Source organism: Sparus aurata, chromosome 7, assembly GCF_900880675.1.
Source record: "Sparus aurata chromosome 7, fSpaAur1.1, whole genome shotgun sequence".
In the NCBI taxonomy this organism is placed as follows: domain Eukaryota; kingdom Metazoa; phylum Chordata; class Actinopteri; order Spariformes; family Sparidae; genus Sparus; species Sparus aurata.
Genome location: NC_044193.1, coordinates 20,420,537 through 20,440,192, shown reverse-complemented (window position 1 = coordinate 20,440,192; position 19,656 = coordinate 20,420,537). Strand labels below are relative to the sequence as shown.

The window sequence follows — 19,656 nt, the reverse complement described above, 5'->3', positions numbered from 1 at the left end:
TTCCCTCCCTCCTTCCCTCCCGCACCTTCCCATCCCGGCGGTGCTGCTGCTGCTGCTGCTGCCTCTTGCTCCGGCTGCTCCGTCGCATTCTCGCCGCCGTGCAGCCCACTTCTCCTTCTTCTTCCTCCTCCTCCTCTTCTTCTTTTCCTTCTTCTTCTTCTTCTCCCCCTTCTTCTTCTTCGGGGGTGGGGGGGTGGAAGCTGACTTGATGCGCAAAACAAATCCTCTCCGCAAGATTTCCCTTCTCGAGCCCCAATTTTCAGACCTGCGCGTGCTGGATTCGAGAGCGTAAACACAGGCTGGAGTGAAGCGTCTTTAGCCGGGTTCTGTTTCAGATGTGATTTAGCACCGCAAGCAACGTGGGTGTTGTGTGCGTGCGTGTGTGTGTGAGAGAGAGGGAGAGAGTGTGTGCGTGTATGTGTGTGTGTGTGTGCGCGCGCGCGCTTTTTTTGGTGGGGAGTGGAGGAGCGGGAGGAGAGCAGCGATATGAGGCGCGTGTGTTGATGCCTCCTGCGTTCAGCCCTTCTCCTCTGACTGACTGACTTACTGACCACCGGCTCTCTTATTTTTTCACCTGTGTGAACGACCTTGCGATTGTGACCGAGATACTCCATTCTCCCCCCCCCCCCCCCCCCTCCAAAAAACCCCCCCAAAAAAACAAGGTTTCCATGGAGGATCAATCTATCGCTTTATCCGCGAGGGCTGAATTCGGTTCCTGCTGCTCTCAAGACATCTCAAGATAAGAGGTGAGACTCACATACACACACACACACACACAGACACACACACACACTACATGGCACGCGCGCGATTGGGAACGTGCACAAATACAGAAATCTAAATTATTGACAAACAGTGGTATTTACATGCTGAAATATTTATTCACTCTAACAGGGCTCAGACGTCGGCCTGTCCTGCCCACTGTCCCCGAATTGGCCCATCAATTCCTGAAGCCATGTATCTGATAATGGTTGTTTTATCCTGGAGTGGCGTGAGGTGCCCTCCCAATTCCTCTACACTCAGCTGTCTGCTTGCACTTTTATTCTTATTCCAATTATTTCTCCCTCAATAAGGAACTGTAGCTCAGCTGTGCCTTTTCTTTGTCAAAGTGCTGAGGAGATGCTGTTGCATCACTCACATGGTGGTTGTATTTGTCTTAAGCCTGTGCTCCCTGTGGTTCCCCAACCTGGTGTGGTGCCACACTGCAGGCAGCCTGGCTTCACCCCCCCCCCCCCCCCCCCTGTGAAAATGTGTGGCTAAAGGCGGAGAGCAACACAGTTTGGAGGGGCTCGAATCAGCCTTGAGTGAATGTGTTCAAGTGTACTCAAGGTGCCCATCCTCCAAAAGAAAGAAAGAAAGAAAGAAAAAATGCAAACCTTGAGAAGTGTCAAAGCAATGGCTGGCGTTATTACTCTTGAGATAGAGCAAGGGTTAAAGGTACACACACACACACACACACACACAGGATTTGTTCCTTGCAACATTCAAAAGGTAATTTGCGTACTGGTATATGCCACAGTGTCAGCCGGAATATCTGTGATGAATGCAGCTCAGGCCTTCAAAGTAAGTACACTCCCACTCTGCCAGCTGGGCTATTTGTTCAACCAGCGTGTTACTTGGATGCAGGCGGAGTGTGATGGAGGTGGCGGGTATCGTGATTATACATTATTTTTTCATGTCAGTTAACCCAGTGGTGTGTTGTTACAGGAAGGCTCCCTCCTTGATTGAGAGTGATTCACCCCACAAAGCTTTTCTCGCCACCTTTTATCGCCACCATCGTTAGCACCATTATCCATGAGTGCAAGCTGAGAAAGGTGCGTGCAACTGTGTGTGTGTGTGTGTGTGTGTGTGTGTGTGTGTGTGTGCGTGTGGGTGGGTGGCAACATGCTTGTGCTCGCCTCTGTGTGTGTTCCTGCGTGTGCGGATAGCCTTTTACTGTAGGTACGTGTGAGTCACTGAGTGTGATATCGCTGACAGGTTTCTGTAACTCAGTGTTTTGCATTTGTGAATGATTTATTAGAGCTGTGTGAAAACAAAACGGAGCACGTTGCGAAGACGGTGCCATCCCTGACAAAAAAAAACAAAAAAAACATTACTGATGCAAACCAGAACGTGCAAAGTCGACCGTAGTGTAATACCCACTGTACCTTCCACACACACACACACGCCAACCCTCGGTCCTGAGGTGCCAGCAGTTTGCACACTGTGGGCCTATCGCTGAGGTATGGCATGCAGGACTCCTCTCGAGAGGAAGCGTACCAATCCAATTTTCAGACTTTGGGTGAGGAAAAAGGCGAGAGCGAACATGAAAGGTAGGAAAGAAAATCCTGGCTGAGACCCCACGTGTCTGATTTGACATCCAGGCAGCTGACAAACAATTAGACCCTCCATAAGTAGCGTTCTGAACCAGGCTCGCCCCGGGATTAGGCCACAAATGAACCGCACATCACGGCTTATGTCTTCTAAATGGAAAGCGAGTGTGTGCGTGCCTGTGTGTGTGTAGGACGGTTGTTAAATGTGTTGTACACAGTGAGAACGTGAGTTTGGTGTGTAGGTGTGTGTGGGTTGTGTGACATTTAGCAGACTGGCGTTATTATCTGTCTCTGCCCTTGCTATATCTTGAACACCTCTAGGAGAGATTTGTGTATCCATGTGCGCAGCGGACCTGCCTGTTCACATGAATGTTCTGCATGTAGTCCGAACACGTGCACGTATGTGTGACTGCTCTCTTAACTGCTGCGTTGTTGCCGGGTTCTCCGTTGTGTGTATGTTTGACATTTCATAATTGCATCATTACTTGCTCAGTCTCCCCCCTGCAAGAAGTGGGTGCGCTGCAATTTGCAACACATGCTTCAAGCAGACAGACACTTGCCCTTGATTATGGACCTGGGTGGAATGGCTTCCTCATCAGGCTGTCTTGATTCACCCCAGCATGTGGGGAGACACATGCTGCTGTGGGTGAATCTAATTGATTGGATGGCACCCAATTCCCAGGTCCAAGTCTCCTCAGGCAGCCAGAGTGAATCCGTCCAAGTGAAGGATGAGCTTAGGCGTTGGTCGCTCCCCTAATAGATTGGCATGGGCTTCCTCCCATATGCCTCTGGTATCACCCTCAGACATCTCCGGGTACAAGTTGGCCAAACAACGGGGCACAAAATGACACCGCCTGAATCTTCACTGATTACAAATGTGAGAGCGGACAGAAGAAATGTGACACATTCCGCACCAAATTCCACATCCAATTTAACCCTAATCATACTTTTACATTTGACACTTGGCTTGTCTTCTCCTGACCGATCATTCAAGGCACAGTGTTGAAAGCCAGATAAAGAAATGTGGAGTTTTTACAACTAAATTCTTGTTCCAACAGGTCAAGCTCCCCTCTCACGGAGAACACCAGTGCCATTTCAAAGCTTATTGGATGAAAATCTCATTTGCCCTTGGCTGCCAAAGATGACGTTGCCATGGAAACAGCTTCTACTGTTATCAATCATCCACTGTCTGGCAGGTAAACCACCTTTTCATATGAGTAATGATTCTTTCACGTTTGGACATTTACAGTTGCGGGATGATAGCTGAAGAGCTGCAAATCATGTCAGTGTCAGAGATGATGGGGTGGACCCGGATTTGACGGAACGCTCCTCCGTATTGACTTCTATTCACAACACAGACACAATACTCTCAATCTTTCTCATCACCACTCCGTGATAGTGGCCTGATGAAGAGATATTTGATGCTGTTACCTTGTCTTTCATACTTTTCTTTGTGCATTTAGAAAATGTAAGCAGCACAAAACACAAAGCAAATATGATCGCCTCTGTAACCTTTTCCTTATAGTGTTAACGCTCCGCACAGGGAACAGAGATTGCTCCTCTCAACTCAAAATAAACAAGAATTATTTTTACATAATGTACAACAATTTGCCAATGAAATATTTTTAAAAAATCAACATTTTCAAAAACACTTTCTAGTCCAATTCTGTAAGACATTATAACATATTATGAACATGCTTTCAGTGTCATAATATCCCTATAGTGCTATATAATCATAGTTATAAGCACTAATAGATATTCATAATGCCTTATAAGGCCTTATATAAGGCTATATATGTGATTAAAAGCACTGATGAATATGTTTGTATGTGTTTCAGATATATATGTACTTATATACTTATAATGTGTTATAGTGTGCTTATGGTTATAAGCAATCATAAAAATTCTGAATCCTTTATAACAATAATTATAACAGGTTATAAAGCATTTCATAATGACTTATAAGGCCAAGTATCAATACTTCACGATTGCTGCTCGATTGCTATTTTTCAAGGAGAATACAATTCCCAAAGTTGTAATTATAATCATTTTATAGCACATTATAATTATCATGATTATAAGCAACTTATGACATTATTGCACATTATAATCATGATTATAATGTGCAATAATGTCATAAGTTGCTTAAAGTGGCCATTAGGTGCTTTAAGTAATGAATTAAGTAACAAAATTATTTTTTTGATAGCTACAATGACATACAATGTCATTAAAATGTATAAAGCATTACAGACATTGGTGTATTAACAAGTTATTAAGTTATAAAGCATTATAAACATCATGAATGCTTATAACTATGATTATATGGCACTATGGGCTGTTGTAATGTATTACAAGTATGTTCATGATGTGGTATAGCTTCATAGAAAGTGTTACCCAATTTTCCCTCTTCTATAATATAAAATTGGAATTGTTTTAATTGCTGAAAGGGCAGCATTTCTAACACTTCCTACCAAGTGTCAGGACATAATCATGACACAGTGACAGACTATCAGGTGTTCAATTTATTCCCCTCATTTGTTCGGTGGAAATTTGCACTTTGCAACACCTCAAGATAATATGGAACGTATTGAGTCATTTCCCATGTTTAGTAATGTCCAACCTTCCATTTTCAAAGAGCCTTCCTATTAGACCTGAATATCCCATTTCGTCCCAGAGAACAAGGATTTATGGAGGCTGGACTCAGAATGGCACTTTCTTTTTTTTCTTTTCTTTTGTTGTTTCCATGCTCAGGCTGTTTCTGTTTCTCCCACAGATTGTCTGGACAGTGGATCATACCATGGTCCAAGATGGAGGATGGAGCCAGGTGACTTGTTCATTCCTGTCGACTCCATAGAGGAAGAGGCGACCCTGACCTGTGACGCAAAGGGAATACCAGCTCCTCAGTACAGGTAGGAGTCAGACTTTTTCAAAAAAAGAATCTGTCAACTTGTTTTAAAAGTGACTATTAAAAAGAGTGAACATCTGAATTATAAATGATTAATCCCCAAAAAAACTGTCTGCAAACTTGATTATAAAAATATAATTCAGTAAATTTATTTCTTTTTTGTGAGACAGCTAATGTGCACTTTCTCCCTCGTCTCATCTTCACTGTTATTCCTGAAAGCATTTCTGAGCTGTCAGAAGAGGACCGTGGTTAATGCTAGTAACTAGAGGCAAACATAATATTTGGGTGCATGGGGACATTAAAACAGATTCAAAATCTGTTCAGAACTACCAGCTTTTTAAAAAGAAATCTGGATGTAATTTTGGTGAAAATATTCTACAACCTAAATAGACATTCCTCAAATTAGTCAGCCCATTCAGCCCATTTTAATCATTTATCACTGGTGCTCGCTTCTCGTTCAATTTTCTCCAAATCAGACTGAAACACATAAAGACGCTCTTAGCGGTGCCGTCAATATGGCTTTACTAATTCTTATTGACTAATGCGCTGCCAATCTGCCTCTTGTCTCGCCAGATATTATCTTAGCAACACACGTGTAGCATCGTAATGCATCTTAAACCTCCTGTTATATAACGAACCGCCATGAGACCAATGCGGCTTTCTAGACACCAGTTGGCACCAACAGGCATTGATTACAAATGTCTTTGGGTTTGAAAAGCGGAGACGAGCTGAATGATAAACACTATTATTTCCTCAGCCCTCGCCTTAGACCAGGTATTTCTATGCGCTGATTAAAGGTGAGATGAGCATGTTTAACGTGGTGTCTTCTTGAGCCGGCTGTGCTAGGCTCTGCATGCCCTCAGCACCTCTCTGGCTCCTCTCTTGAAGTGTAAATGGGCTCACACTGCTGTCTCCCCCTTCTTCCCCTTTCCCTCTGCCAGCCCTGCCACTCACAAAGAGATGAGACCCTCATAGTATTCACACTGCAGCGGCACAATAAAAAGCCAAATCTCATATAGAAAAGCATCTCCCTGCGTAGCGGGTCATGAAAGGGTTGCGGTTTGAAAACATCTGAACAGAGGGTCACTTCTGCCTAACCTTTAGCCGACCTGAGAGTTGAAGCCCGGCAGGATCATCTGGAATACACAACTTTCTCTGTGGTCAGATGGTCCGACGACATGTGTTCACAAAATTAGTCTCAAGCAGAGTAATTCGGTTTTCGGGGTTGCTATTCAATCACCTGCCTGATGTTCAGGGCTCCGCTGAACAGCAGATGCACTTTAGAGCAGGTCAAAAAAAGGTGAAATAGTGACTCAGGACAGAACACAAACACAGGCATGAATCACAGCTGATCTGACTCTTCTCAAACCTCTCTAGCGTAAAGGTCTCATATTGTAGAAACTGACATTTCCATGTCTTCTTTGGGATTAAAGCAGGTCTAGGTGACGTATTGATGCTGTGTCAGAAGTGTCAAAATGCTCCATCCGAACAAGATGCAAAAAGGCCCATATTTTAAAAAAAATCTGAAAATCTTCAGTAGAGCTGTCAGGACCTCTGTAATGTTGTGATGTCGCAACGAAACAAGCGCAATCTCCAGCCACGCCCCAAGCATGTTAGTGGTTTTAAAAATTCCCGCTAAGCAGATTTGGAAACACAGTGGATGATGCATACTCAGGCTTGTGAGAGTTGACCAATCAGAGGAGCATGGGCTTATTCAGGAGGGGTTCATAAAGAGACAGGAGCTAAATTGTAGAATTTCAGAAAGAGGGGGAATAAAGGTGCTGCAGCAATGGACCAAAAGTAAAAGAATGATGTGGGAATATGGGACCTTCAATAAGTAATAGGTTTTATCTTATACAAAAACACAGCTACCAATTAGAAGTGTCTAGAATACATCAGCAAGCACTCACCAACATCCAGTGGTTTGGATATATTTTTTGAGAAATCATTGAAAGCAAACTTGAAAGCGTGTGCAAAGTTACCCGTCATGGCCTCCATGGCTTTCATTTCCTCTTAAGGAAAGCAAAATAGAAAGATGTGGCTGAAGGAAAAAAAAAATGTCTGTGCTTTTAGAAGAACGACGGAACATTCTTATAGAGTGCTCTACCCTTGAACCTCTCAATGCTCCGTTTTGAATAGCATTTAAAGAGAGATTGTGTTTTGCGGCAGAGGGGAAAGCAAGTCTGTCCCTGCTGGAGAATGGGACACGTTGAAATCAATGAATTAACGCTGTGTTTCTTACGAGTTCTTTCAGGTGCGTCATTTATTTGATAGTATGATCTGAACCTGCTGTGGAACATTTTTTTTTTTTCTCCCTCGCTAGCTAAGTGTGGGAAAGGTGTAATGGCAGATGAGACAGAGTGTAAAAGGCATCCTTTGTTATACCAGCCCACTGTTACCTCTTGCCAAGTGCTAATATTTTGCCCTAATGAGAAGTCAAAGGTGGAATAATGTCACATTATGTAAATATAATGTGGCAGAGAAGACGTGATTATGGTTAAGAATGATGATGATATCTAGGATGGCTTCTACAACCCTTATCTTCTGCTTCCCTTAAATAGCGGAGGACAGCTTTGTGTATGATCCTCCCTGATTAAACTTTAATGATCCCGGTGGGAAGAAAGGGAGATCGCTGCAGCAGCAAAAAAGTGATAGAGCAAAATAAAGACAAATCGAACAAAAAGAGAAACATGCAATATAAATAAGACATTTGCATGAAACGCATAACCAATAACAGGCTAAGGTTTACGTTGAACAAACGACTTAGACGTGTTGGATATAGCAGCATTACGCATTATTAGATTACAGGCGCAGAACAGCAATCATGTGCTGTGCAGAATACGATAGGTAGCACGAGGCATGAAATTATCAATAACTTGCCGTTCATAAAAATGTCACTTCAGAAGAATTTAAGACTGTAAAGGAGAACAAAAGTGCGACCGTTCAAATGCTCATCAGCATATTTACTTCTGAGGGATGTGCACATTTAACCAGCATTCATACCGTGTTACTCTTTATGGCTTAAAGTTGCACTATGTAGTTTTTTGGGAAGCACTCTTAAACAGAAGATAAATATCTTTGCTGATTGATTTTCATGCTTTAACAAACTGAATAATCAAACTGTCATTATTTTCATGGCTGAAGAAACTGAATATTTAAATGCCATCTCGTGCTGTTTTTACATTTTTTGGACCTTATTTTTCCTCTGAGGACGGTTTATTTATTCAGTTTTGGAGCAAAATAAATGTTTTTGAATTTGTATAATTACCTTATCCATATTGTAATATTTGCTTTCTGAATTTTGTTTTCCAAAATGACATCGTGCCCTGTTCAGAAAAACATACTCCTTTGAATCACTGCAGGAAAAGAATTAATGGCAAAACTCACAACCGTACGGGTTCATGCTGTTCATGCTTCAAGCCTATAAATTCCTCCACACCAGCAAATTTACAGTAAATTATTCTTACTTGGAGTGAGTTACTACAGTGAGTTGTGTTCTCCGCTCACCTCCTGTCGGACCACCTTGGTTGGTAGAACGAAATGGACAGTGTGTTTTGCCAGGGACTGATGGTGTCTTTGCCCTCACAGATGGTCATTGAATGGGACTCTCATAAATCTGGGCCTGGATCGCCGGCGGCGTCTGTCCGGGGGCAACCTCATTATAAGCAGTCTGGACCGCTACCAGGATGTAGGGATGTACCAGTGTATGGCGTACAACACTGTAGGAGCCATCCTCAGCAGGAGAGCAAGTCTGCAGTTTGCTTGTAAGTTTCAGTTTGTCACTTTTTTCACTAAGAAAACTGAAGTGTAACTGCACTTAGCAAATAATGCAGACGCACAGCAAACCGAGGGGCCATATTTGCAATATTTATCAGTGCTGCAGTGTTGAGTGTGTGATGTTGATACGAAGTGGGTGCAGTCGAAGTGTGACGACTGTTCTTTACTTTTACTTGACATGCAAACTAAGAACGACTGCGTCCCTTTTTGTTTTGTCGACTAACTCGCTAAAGCACTGCCAGGAGAGTTCCTTAAGAAGGACTGAAGGCTGAAGAAACCACCCTCTACGCTGACAAGAGCATAAAATGCTGGTTCTGTTATAAAACACAAAGTAATGCAAATGAATAGGAGAAACAGTGCAAACATTGATTTTTATTACGTCTGCATTGTCACAAATTAATAGGTTGGGCTGAATATAAACCCAAATTTTTTTTCACATCACATATCTGCAGTGAGCAAACACCTCAGATGAATAAAGAAACGACTACGTACTGTTGTATGCACCGTTCATTAAGGGTTCTATTCATGATCACAACAAAACATCTTTTCACACCTTCCCTCCGTGGTGTCTGGCCAGTGTGGATATTTTTGGTTCTATTCGACAAAGCTTTTAAGATATGCACGGCTGAGAAAATTGAATAATCACTTTTAATAATAACTCAACAACAATGAGCCTTGGCAGAATTAATGTGCTGGTAACACTGGATAATCTACACACCTCGCTGATAAGAGTTTTACCAATTTTCACCTTCAAATGAAAAAAATTCCCAGTTGAGAACTACAGTGAAGTTTGTAGATTACACAGAGAAGAAATACCTGCACGGCGAGACGCTACAAAGGGTAAGTGGGAAAATACGTGTTTGTTTTTTGTGATGCAGGGTAAGACCCTTTCAAAATAAAGCAGCACTGGAAACCATATGTAATAAACATGTAAACATATTACCAGATCTACACATTCAAATTACAAAAAAATAAGTGTCTAAAATCATCCAGTTTGTAAAAATGTACTTAGATTATATCTAGATATAGAGAATTACTTTTGATTGCAACTTTGCTATATCACATTTGTTTTGGCACAGCATCTTCGGCGTGTAGAAGAATAGACACAGTACAAATATTTTTATTTAACCATACTGAATATGGAGAATGCATTGAGAAGGTTTTGAGATGTTCAAACCAACATCACGTAACATTTTTACCTTAAAATAACAGCTTCAGTGGTTGGTGCATGGTCTCTATCTCTTGTTTCTGCACTGTCAGTGAGAGGGTGGGATCACAGTGTTACATACATGTTCACATTAACATACACATTTTCAACACATAACATTGTTATGACGTAATGAGATTTGTGTGTAGTTAGCACCTACATTGCATCTGACTAATCGTTACAGACCTGGGATATGTATTAACGGCAGCGGTGATGCACTCAGAAACTGAAAAAAGGCAATTTCTACGTGAGGTCACATTAAAGAGAAAAAAAATACAATATTGAATTGCACTAACGCATAACAGCCAACACGCCTGAAGTGTATCCGTGTGATGTCTGTGTGGTTATTAGTTTGTTTTATCTCTCAGTACTATTTGGATCTGACCTCAGAGATTACTATTAAGCGATAGCTTCTTGTTTGACCTTCTATTTTTTAAGTTAGACCAAGAAACCAAATTATATTTGTATTTCTTTTAAAGGCATTTTTTACTGTTTTCAACTTGTTTTTGTCGTGTTTTGGGCTGCAGCCTGTCCTATCCTGCATACCTGCCAACATTTACAGATATGGAAGAAGGAGATAATAATTATTGGACAAAATTCTGGTCCAACAGCCTTGGTGCTCATTTTATAACCGAGCTTTGCAGAATTCTCGGTGTTTTTTTAATTAAACTTCAGCTCAGATAAACATGCTAAATCTGTGGTTTAATCTGGCTTTCACCATCTCAGAAATATCTAGTTATTCATGCCTACATAACCAGTTAGACTTCTCTCTCCCATCTCCCACCTCCAGCTCATCCAAAACTCTGCTGCCAGAATTTCTGACTCATGCTATGAAACATGACCACATTACACCGATCCTGGCTTCTTTACACTCACAAAATCCTGAGAGGCCTCGCTCCAAGTTAGATTTTTTATTTCCCTATGTCCCTTCCTACTCTCTAAGATTTTCAAAGTGTTCCTCGTTGTTCCAAGGTCTGTATTACTACACAAAGACTGTGGAACGACCTGCCAGAGGAGATCAGGGCCACAAACTTGGTCTGGTCTTGTAAATCACTTTTAAAAACCCACCTTTTAAAATTGCCCTTCTTTGATTTTATTTGCTTTTATTAACAACATTTTCTTCATGAGCAGGTGGCGGGTAGTGTTTATGTTTGTTAGGTGGAACGCCATCCTGACCTGACATTTTGACAACAGAAAATGTCAAATTAGCTTTCCCATGAACCTGAGTTGCCAGGTTGCGGGGACAGATGGGTTTAATTTGTATGCAGTGTGTGTGGATTGTGTCTCGAAGATGATCTGGCAACTTGGATAACGTCAGACAAATGTACGAAAACTATTTATCTATATACGGTGATAATTGAAAAATAACAAAACGGGATGATGCTGGGAGAGCTTTGATGAATAAGGGAGAAACCCAGAAACTTTACTCATAAACTGTTCGCACTAGACTAGTCCCTGCGTCGTTAAAGTTAAATCTAATGTCTAATTGAGTGCCCGGGCTTAAATGTCTGCATTGTATTTTGATCTTTTTACAAAACCCCTCATAAGTCTCTCTCCCTTCTCGTTGCAGAAATGCTGTCCTCATGACAATTTCTTTATAGCCCTGTATCAGTGTCTTGCTGCGAGCTTTTACTCAGCAGTGTTTCTCTCTGATTCGGAGATCCTGCGGTGATCTTTCTTCTCATTGTCTCAGACTTAGATCATTTCAAAGTCCACACCAGAAGTGCGGTGTCAGTCAGAGAGGGCCAAGGAGTGGTGTTACTCTGCGGGACGCCCACTTCCTCAGGAGGTAAACGATCTCTCTCTCTCTCCAACACTGCAACTGTGTAAAGTTAAAGATTAAAGTCTAATCTTGTCTCCATTGATTGGCCTTTTTATAATCACATTTAAGACTCTTAAAGGTGTGCTGTGTAGTTTTGGGGAAGAAATTTTAATCAGAAGAGAAAAGAGCTTCATTGACTGATTTATTTTTATTTTTTTTATCCCTAAACAAACTAAATAAACTCTTCTTTGTTTTTGTGACTGAATAAACTGATTAAACAAACTGACCTTAAAGGACAACAGAATTTCATATTGATCTACTTTGTTTATGTGTGGTGGACCCTGCCACCTTTCCAGCTTCAAACAGTGTTCTGGGTACCTGATTTTCCTCTGAGGACATTCATATATAGAGATCATTAATATCGTAAATATTAAAATTCTGAGTTTGAATATCTTCTCCAAAACTACACAGTGCCCCTTTGATTCCATTTAATGTCTCATCATTTGGTGTCCATGATCTGCACCCTTGTTTGTCTTTCAGACCTTACTTATGCATGGGTCTTCAACGAGTACCCGTACTTTGTTCAACAAGACAATCGACGCTTCGTCTCCCAGCAGACGGGAAACCTTTACATCGCCAAGGTGGAGCCGTCCGACGTGGGTAACTACACTTGTGTTGTGATGAACAGCATCACAAAGGGCAAAGTGCAGAGCTCGCCCACGTCTCTGATCCTCAGGACCGACGGTAAGACAGCCGCTTAAGGCCGGGATGTGACAAGTGTGCCTTTAATGTTGAGGACCTTCCCTTTCAAGGTGGCTTTAATCATCATACTAAGCATGAGAGCCCTTTGTCCTGTCGTGCCTCGCTGTGGTTGAGTCCCTCGGTGCTAATGCCTGTAAGTAAATAGTTGCTCCTCAATGTAGGCCAGCAAACAAAGCGCCCAAATCTCGTCTCTGCTGACTTAGCTTTTCTTATAATTCGCATTCACTTTAAAAGCTTTCCCTGTGCTTTCACATGAATTCTCAGGCCGGCCCTCAGTGCTCTGTTGTTCTATTCTCTGTTATGCTTTCATGGAAAGAGTGAATAAAGATTGCCTTGGGAATGAATTAAACATAAGCCGTACGTCACTGGACCATTACATTGAGTGTTCTGGTGGCTCAACCAGTTAGTTTCCACTCAGTGTACTGTACATGTAGCTGCATAAATTTAAATCCCGTCGCATCACTTTCTGATCCGGGCTTTGACTGTCTTCTCTGAATACTGATAGTAACAATAAAAACCACGAGATGTTGGGAGCTGCCCACTCAGGCTTTGAGATAATAGATAAACAGCTAGACGAGCTGAAAACACAAGATTGTAGATAGACCACTCCACTAAGAGGAGGTCTAAATTATTCCTTGCAAGAGTTTTTCCTCTCAGATGTGGCCACTGCACACTTAAGTGACGTACTACTTTGAGTATCCCCGTGAGAAAATGTTTGCTCATGTGTCTTTTATTTCTCCTCTGTTAGTTTTACACTGCAATTGTTTGGTCCATAATGCGAGCCATATTGCTTGTAAGTCATGAATAATGGAGGACTGAGCAAGTTCTTGTGCTTGCTCTTCATAGGAGTGATGGGCGAATACGAGCCGAAAATAGAAGTTAATTTCCCAGACAATGTGCCCGCCGCGAAAGGATCAACAGTTACGCTGGAGTGTTTCGCCCTTGGGAAGTAAGCTGGACTCCTTGAAGCATGTTTTCAATCTTCTGCTGTCTTTCATTCCAGGCGAGGAGCCTGTGGATTTCTATATAGTAAACTTACTGTTGCAATTATATTTCTCAGAGTGCAGCGCCAAGCCATGATTGGGCTGAAAACCATGTGAGACAGTTTTTTATGTTGTTGCAGGATTGACTTAACTCTAAACCATTCATCCGCAAAAGAAATACAGGCTTTAAGCTCAATCAAACACTTTATTGCAGGATTATTACAGTCTCCCGCTACCTGAGCAACGATCTTATAAGTTCAAAGGAAAGTGAATCATGATTTCCCGCTGAGCTTTCCTGACTGTTTTTCTTCTAGCCCTGTGCCTGAAATCACCTGGAAGAGGGCTAATGGCGTCCCCTTCCCCAGCAAAGTCAAAATGAAGTACTCGAACGCCGTGCTGGAGATCCCCAGCTTCCAGCAGGATGATACGGGAGGATACGAGTGTGTGGCTGAGAACAGGATGGGCAAGAACACAGCCACCGGTCGTCTGGCCTTCTACGGTACTTCGACTTCTGTTTGGCAAGCTAAGACAGTACAAACAACAATCCTGATTGTAAATAATGAAGTGTTAAAGGTCCAGTGTGTAGGATCTAGTGGCATCTAGTGGTGAGGTTGCAGATTGTAACCAACTAAATAGTTTTGTAAAAATATAGTGTATAAGTTGGCTAAATTGACATTGTGTTTTCAAGTTCTTTCAGATGTAAAAAAACGTTGTTTTTTTATCAATGCACTTAGTATAATGCCTTTTCATAGTCATCTACAATGTGCATGTGCAAAAAAGTGAACATCTGTGGAGTTCGGGTCCGGCTCGGTCACAGCTCTCTCAGACTCAAGCCGCGCTTTAGTCCACAGAGTGTGTTTCTCTGGCAGCTGGGTTAATAGCGCTTGTGTCGTGGAGGTGGGTTTTGATTGATATAGCTAGGTAGTCCACCTCACGCTACATTAGCAGAGGGTTGACTACACAGCTAACAACATGGTTACTGCGTAACTTGATTGACTGCACTATTAAGCAGTAGTGAAAACATTATGAATCATATCCCATTTTTTCCCCCATAAATCCTACACACTGGACCTTGAATGTACTTATTATGTGACCTCAACAGTTGCTTTAAGTGGTTTAGAATTGGTATCCGGTGACATTATAATCATAATAATTTTAGCAGCTCACTGGTATACGCACATCTGAAAGAAGTCTTAACCCTCTCCTCGGATAATAAGGGCCGCTGATTTTAATTTTACCATAGTTATTACATTTACTGGTTCTTGGCGTACTTCAGCTGTGAATTTTTGTGAGAGAGGGAAAATGACACCTGTGAAATTGGAGCTGACAGTATGTACAGTGGCTGCGAAGTGAGCCGTGCTTATTATGGGCAACTGCACTACCCATGAAAAATTCCCTGAAAAGCTGTAAATATGTGCACGGTAAGAAGCAGGATGAGCTGTGCCGGATGGGAAGCAGACGGTGGATGATGTTTATTATACGCAGAATCAAGGTGACAGGTTGGGGTGAGTGTCAGTGCACTTCAGCCATGATGAGCGCTTCCTGCTTCGCAGTGTTCGGTGCTAATCTTGAGTTGCCACAGGCTGCTGCCACATTTAAGTGATGAAACTGAGTGATAGCTCACATTCACTCTTCTCTTCTCTATTCCCTTTAAAGACAAACCCATTCTCCGAACGTTTTTTATGATTTCCACTTATTTGAGCTGTCAATCTGCCCAAGCTTTTCCTTTGAACTATTTCGGATGCAGCATATTTAATGATAAATCACGCCGCTCCTTCAGAAACTGTCGTCCTGCTTCTTGTCAGATATTTCACCGGAGTCTATTTTCTATTCCCTCAGCCAAGCCTCAGTGGATCCAGGCCGTGAAGGACACAGCCCTGGCCATAGAGGAGAGACTGTACTGGGAGTGCCGGGCCAATGGGAAGCCGAAACCCTCCTACACGTGGCTGAAGAACGGCCAACAGCTTCTCTCGGAGGTAAATTACAGCCCGTCTCCTGCCACCTACCAGTATTTCATTTTAAAGACTTAATCTTCAGCCTCGGCTCATGCTTTCATTTTAGATAGCCTGGCGTCAAACACATTGCTGTTTTTCCAAGTGCAATTTAGAGTGAGATGAGAGGAGAGTGTAAACATCTCGCTGAGGTGCGCCAGTGATGAGACATGGATGTAACTGTCTCTTATTCTGCTCTACCTTGGCAGATTACACAGTCTTAGAGAGTGGATCAGTGTAGTCCCTGGGAGATTGCTCCATTTCATCTGAATGGAGTCAGTGGTTGTTTTTCATTATTCATGGTGCATGTTTAAGCTCCTTGAGATTTAGGGACAATGGACTTAATCTTCTGTGAAATACACTGTATATAGCAGTACACCTTTCTCCAGACCACCAGAGAAATACATGCAGGCCTGTGTATTTTGAGATCCACAGCTTTAAGCTGGACTTTCTCACTCACATTTAATAAAGCCCAGAGCGAAGCTTCTTCTTTTGAGTTGGACTGAAAATATATCCTGTCTGATTTTATCATGAGAAAGACATTTTTTTAAAATATCATTCTTTAATTTGATTTCGATAATATTGTTTATGTTGCATTATTTAGAATATGATTGGCATTTGCACAATCATAGAGGCAGTGTAATGTAGTATCTAAACACAGATACACATTGCTTATGATGAACATATTATTGTTTAACTGTACACCTCTATTAAAGTGACTAGTGCACAGTCTGTTACATGTTCTTCCGCAAAGATTATCTGGTAATGTGAGGGCTTTATAGCCTCCTGAACTGCAGACAGACTCATCAAGCATTTGGTACTTACCATTTGAAATTGGGACGACTGCATCAGTATTTTCTGAACCGGGTCAGAGCAGTGACCCCATAGTGCTGCCAAGCAACGATAAACATTCTAGCCCTAGAGGTATTGAAGCTTATGTTAGCTAGCGTACTACTGGTGACAGAAACTTAAAATCTCACCTCCACTTCTTGCTGAAGAATAGGAAATCCATATTCACTGCACCCCCCACGCATCCAGACTTGTTTAATCTTCTGCTTTTGTTTTGTATTGTATTCGCACCACGCTCTCCATGTTGTTTACATAGAGTGATCTAACCAAAATTTTCATATAATCACTAAAACATGGTGGACAAAAGTAAAAACTGGGTTTATGGTAAAAAACTTTAACCAAAGTCGTGCATTGTATGGTTTCCTTTGTTTTCTTGTCACTCAGATACTAGAAACAACTGTCAATGTGTTTAAATACTCTGAGCAGTCGGGAAATGGGACCATTCAATGAGCATGCAGCATCAGTCTATAGAGCCATGAAGCGCTGAACGCTGAAGCCCCACCCCCCTGCTGAACAGAGCAGTGTCCGCTGTTTATTCAAAATGTACTAATATAGAATGTGTCCCATGTCCAAATTGCACTTAATTGGACACTGCATTTACTCAGGTCCTCAGCAACAAACCTGCCAATTGTGAAGTAGATAGGATGGCTGTTTTTCAAGATATGTGAATAACAAACAGACAGCCAGAGGTTGTTGCTTAGTTAGATACTGAGCATGCATGTGAGAGCTTAATGCTAACAGGCAACAAAGATAAACATGATTTTATGGATCAGACAATATCTTTTCTGGTAAAATCACCCATCTCAAATTAGGGCTGGGTGATGTCTACCAAATGACAATGTCCAAAGTGTTTTAATTGTGTCAGGAACACTGTCCCAAAGCGAAATGAAGCTCACAAAGATAGTAACTGACGCTTCCCACTGTCGCTTTGACGACTTAAAAGGGTCTTCATCTCCACAAGACATGTCCATGACTTAGCTTTGTTCAGCCTCTGAAGTTTGAAAACAAAGTTAGCTGTCACGCTATACAGAGGACACTGAGAAAATAATAGTGCAAACAACAACAGAGCAATTTGAAGAAACACACCAACAGCAGCTGCAGAATAGGAAAACTGTTGCTTCCAGTGGTCTTTGGTTCGCCTACGTAGACATACCACCTTTTTGCGCTCTCTGGCCGGTGGGGTTAAATCATACAGTTATGATGGTAGAGGGCTCAGTTTTCAATAAGCCCAACCCTGTCACAAGTGTTTAACGATGTATTGAATGGACAAAAAATTAACTTTTGTAACAGGAAAATAAATAATGTAGCCACACAGACACAAAGAGACGTAAGCCCAGTTTTCCCTGTCAGACATTAGCGCTGAAAACAGCTGGATAGAAGCAGCTCAGACCGGCAGGACCAACTGGCCCACTGTAAAGCAGACTGGTTTACATGACGGTGACAACAAGCATATTTGGAAAAACAAAAAATGTAGCTTGCTCTCTGACTGATTCATTCTCTGCAACATAATCCCGATTTGATCTGCGCCCATTGACAATGCTTCTAACCCGATCCGATGGTTATTGAGCTTTGACAGACTGCGCTGAGCGAAGCACCAGCTACCTTCAAGTCTTAAGCAATAATTGCTTTCTTTCATCCTCTTTCTTCACAGGACAGAATCCATGTGGAGGATGGAGTCCTGTCAGTGTCGGCACTGACGCTATCTGACGCTGGCATGTACCAGTGTGTGGCCGAGAATAAACACGGCGTCATATATTTTGCTGCTGAACTAATGGTTTTAGGTAGGATGGCATTTATCTGTCCCTTAAATCCTCAAATCATTGTTGCCAAAGAATCTTAAAGGTCAACTTACTGTCATTCTTAAAGGTTGTCTGGATTAGTGGATAATGGGGTCACCGGGGTTGGTATTATGGGGCCAAACACATTTAAAACATAATTTTTCCCTTGGTGATATCCTTATTCACTTTGATGTTATGGTGAGGATGGGCTGACGGATAAAGGCTTCCCAGTTCAGCAGAAAAACATCGACATAAAAACAGAATGAAAAATGATCACTAGTGATTCGATTTTATATTTAGTTGATTCCCCTTTAAATTTGTATAAAACGTCAGTCTCCATTTCTTTAACATTTGATGATTTGTGAACAGATCAAACTGAAACTTGCTTTGGATGCCCTGGGAGATTTGCTGCAGTCTTGTACTAAAGTCAGTTTACTGTTTCCCGTCAGCCTCTCCACCAGACTTCACAGGGAACGTCCTCAGAGCTTTGCTCAAAGCCAAGGCAGGAACTACAGTGACTTTAGAGTGCAAACCGCAGGCCTATCCCATTGCCAGCATCCTATGGAAGAAAGGAAACCTGCATATCCACACCAATGACAGGTGATGACTGAACTGCAAGTGGCTGCATGTGTTCTTTTATGAAGCTGTAGAAAAAAACAGATGGTCCAAAGTAGTGAAGGAAACGGAGGCACATACTCCAATATTGTTGAAAGTTTATATATCTTTTAAAAAAAAATGTCTTATAAGAAAGCAGGTCTAGGTTCTATATAAATATTATGAAAGTATCAAAAACACTCTTCCACAAAGAAATTCTCACAGCTCTTATCAAGAAAACGTGCCTCCAAACGAGCCATAGGACTTTTATAAGGATGCAATGTCAAAACATACAGTCACCCTCCTCAGCATTGCCGTGGTCGCAAAAACAGCCAGCAAAGGAAGGGCAGAAACGTGGTTGGTTGTGTCTGCTCAGGCCTGTGAGAGCTGACCAATCAGAGCAGACTGGGCTTTTCGAGAGGCCAGGAGCTTTCAGACAGATCACAGATGTGGACTGTATGAGAAAAATACTGTTTTGTAACATCAAAGCAAGTAAACACTTCCAGTACACACCCAAAATAAAAGCATTAACCTGAAAATTAGCAAAATGTGAAGACACAAAAATAAAGACAGAATACAAAAACTTTTGACAATTTTTACTTGTTCCATTAATAGATTCATAGATTAATAGATGAATTGTTACAAGCAAGAAACACTGTGTATTCATATTTTTTTACTTGTTTTTCATGTAGCATTTTGTGTAGATGTCAGAGCAGGTGCCCCTTTTAAGCCTTGT

General features: G+C 41.8%; 1 protein-coding gene across 2 annotated transcripts in view; it reads left to right on the top strand.

The window, feature by feature from the left end:
* The window catches only part of cntn3a.2 (contactin 3a, tandem duplicate 2), a 45,115-nt gene continuing 25,459 nt past the window's right edge, over positions 1-19,656 (top strand). Inside the window, exons 1-12 of one of the 2 annotated variants that reach the window (XM_030423489.1) lie at positions 1-746; positions 1,708-1,814; positions 3,371-3,508; positions 5,086-5,221; positions 8,806-8,981; positions 11,895-11,990; positions 12,504-12,707; positions 13,572-13,674; positions 14,023-14,207; positions 15,548-15,684; positions 18,200-18,329; positions 18,776-18,926. In XM_030423489.1, the coding sequence (XP_030279349.1) occupies positions 3,454-3,508; positions 5,086-5,221; positions 8,806-8,981; positions 11,895-11,990; positions 12,504-12,707; positions 13,572-13,674; positions 14,023-14,207; positions 15,548-15,684; positions 18,200-18,329; positions 18,776-18,926 (1,373 nt within the window). In that variant the 5' untranslated portion in view covers positions 1-746; positions 1,708-1,814; positions 3,371-3,453. The remainder of the gene's footprint in view (positions 747-1,707; positions 1,815-3,370; positions 3,509-5,085; positions 5,222-8,805; positions 8,982-11,894; positions 11,991-12,503; positions 12,708-13,571; positions 13,675-14,022; positions 14,208-15,547; positions 15,685-18,199; positions 18,330-18,775; positions 18,927-19,656) is intronic. The other variant, XM_030423488.1, reaches the window with a different exon arrangement.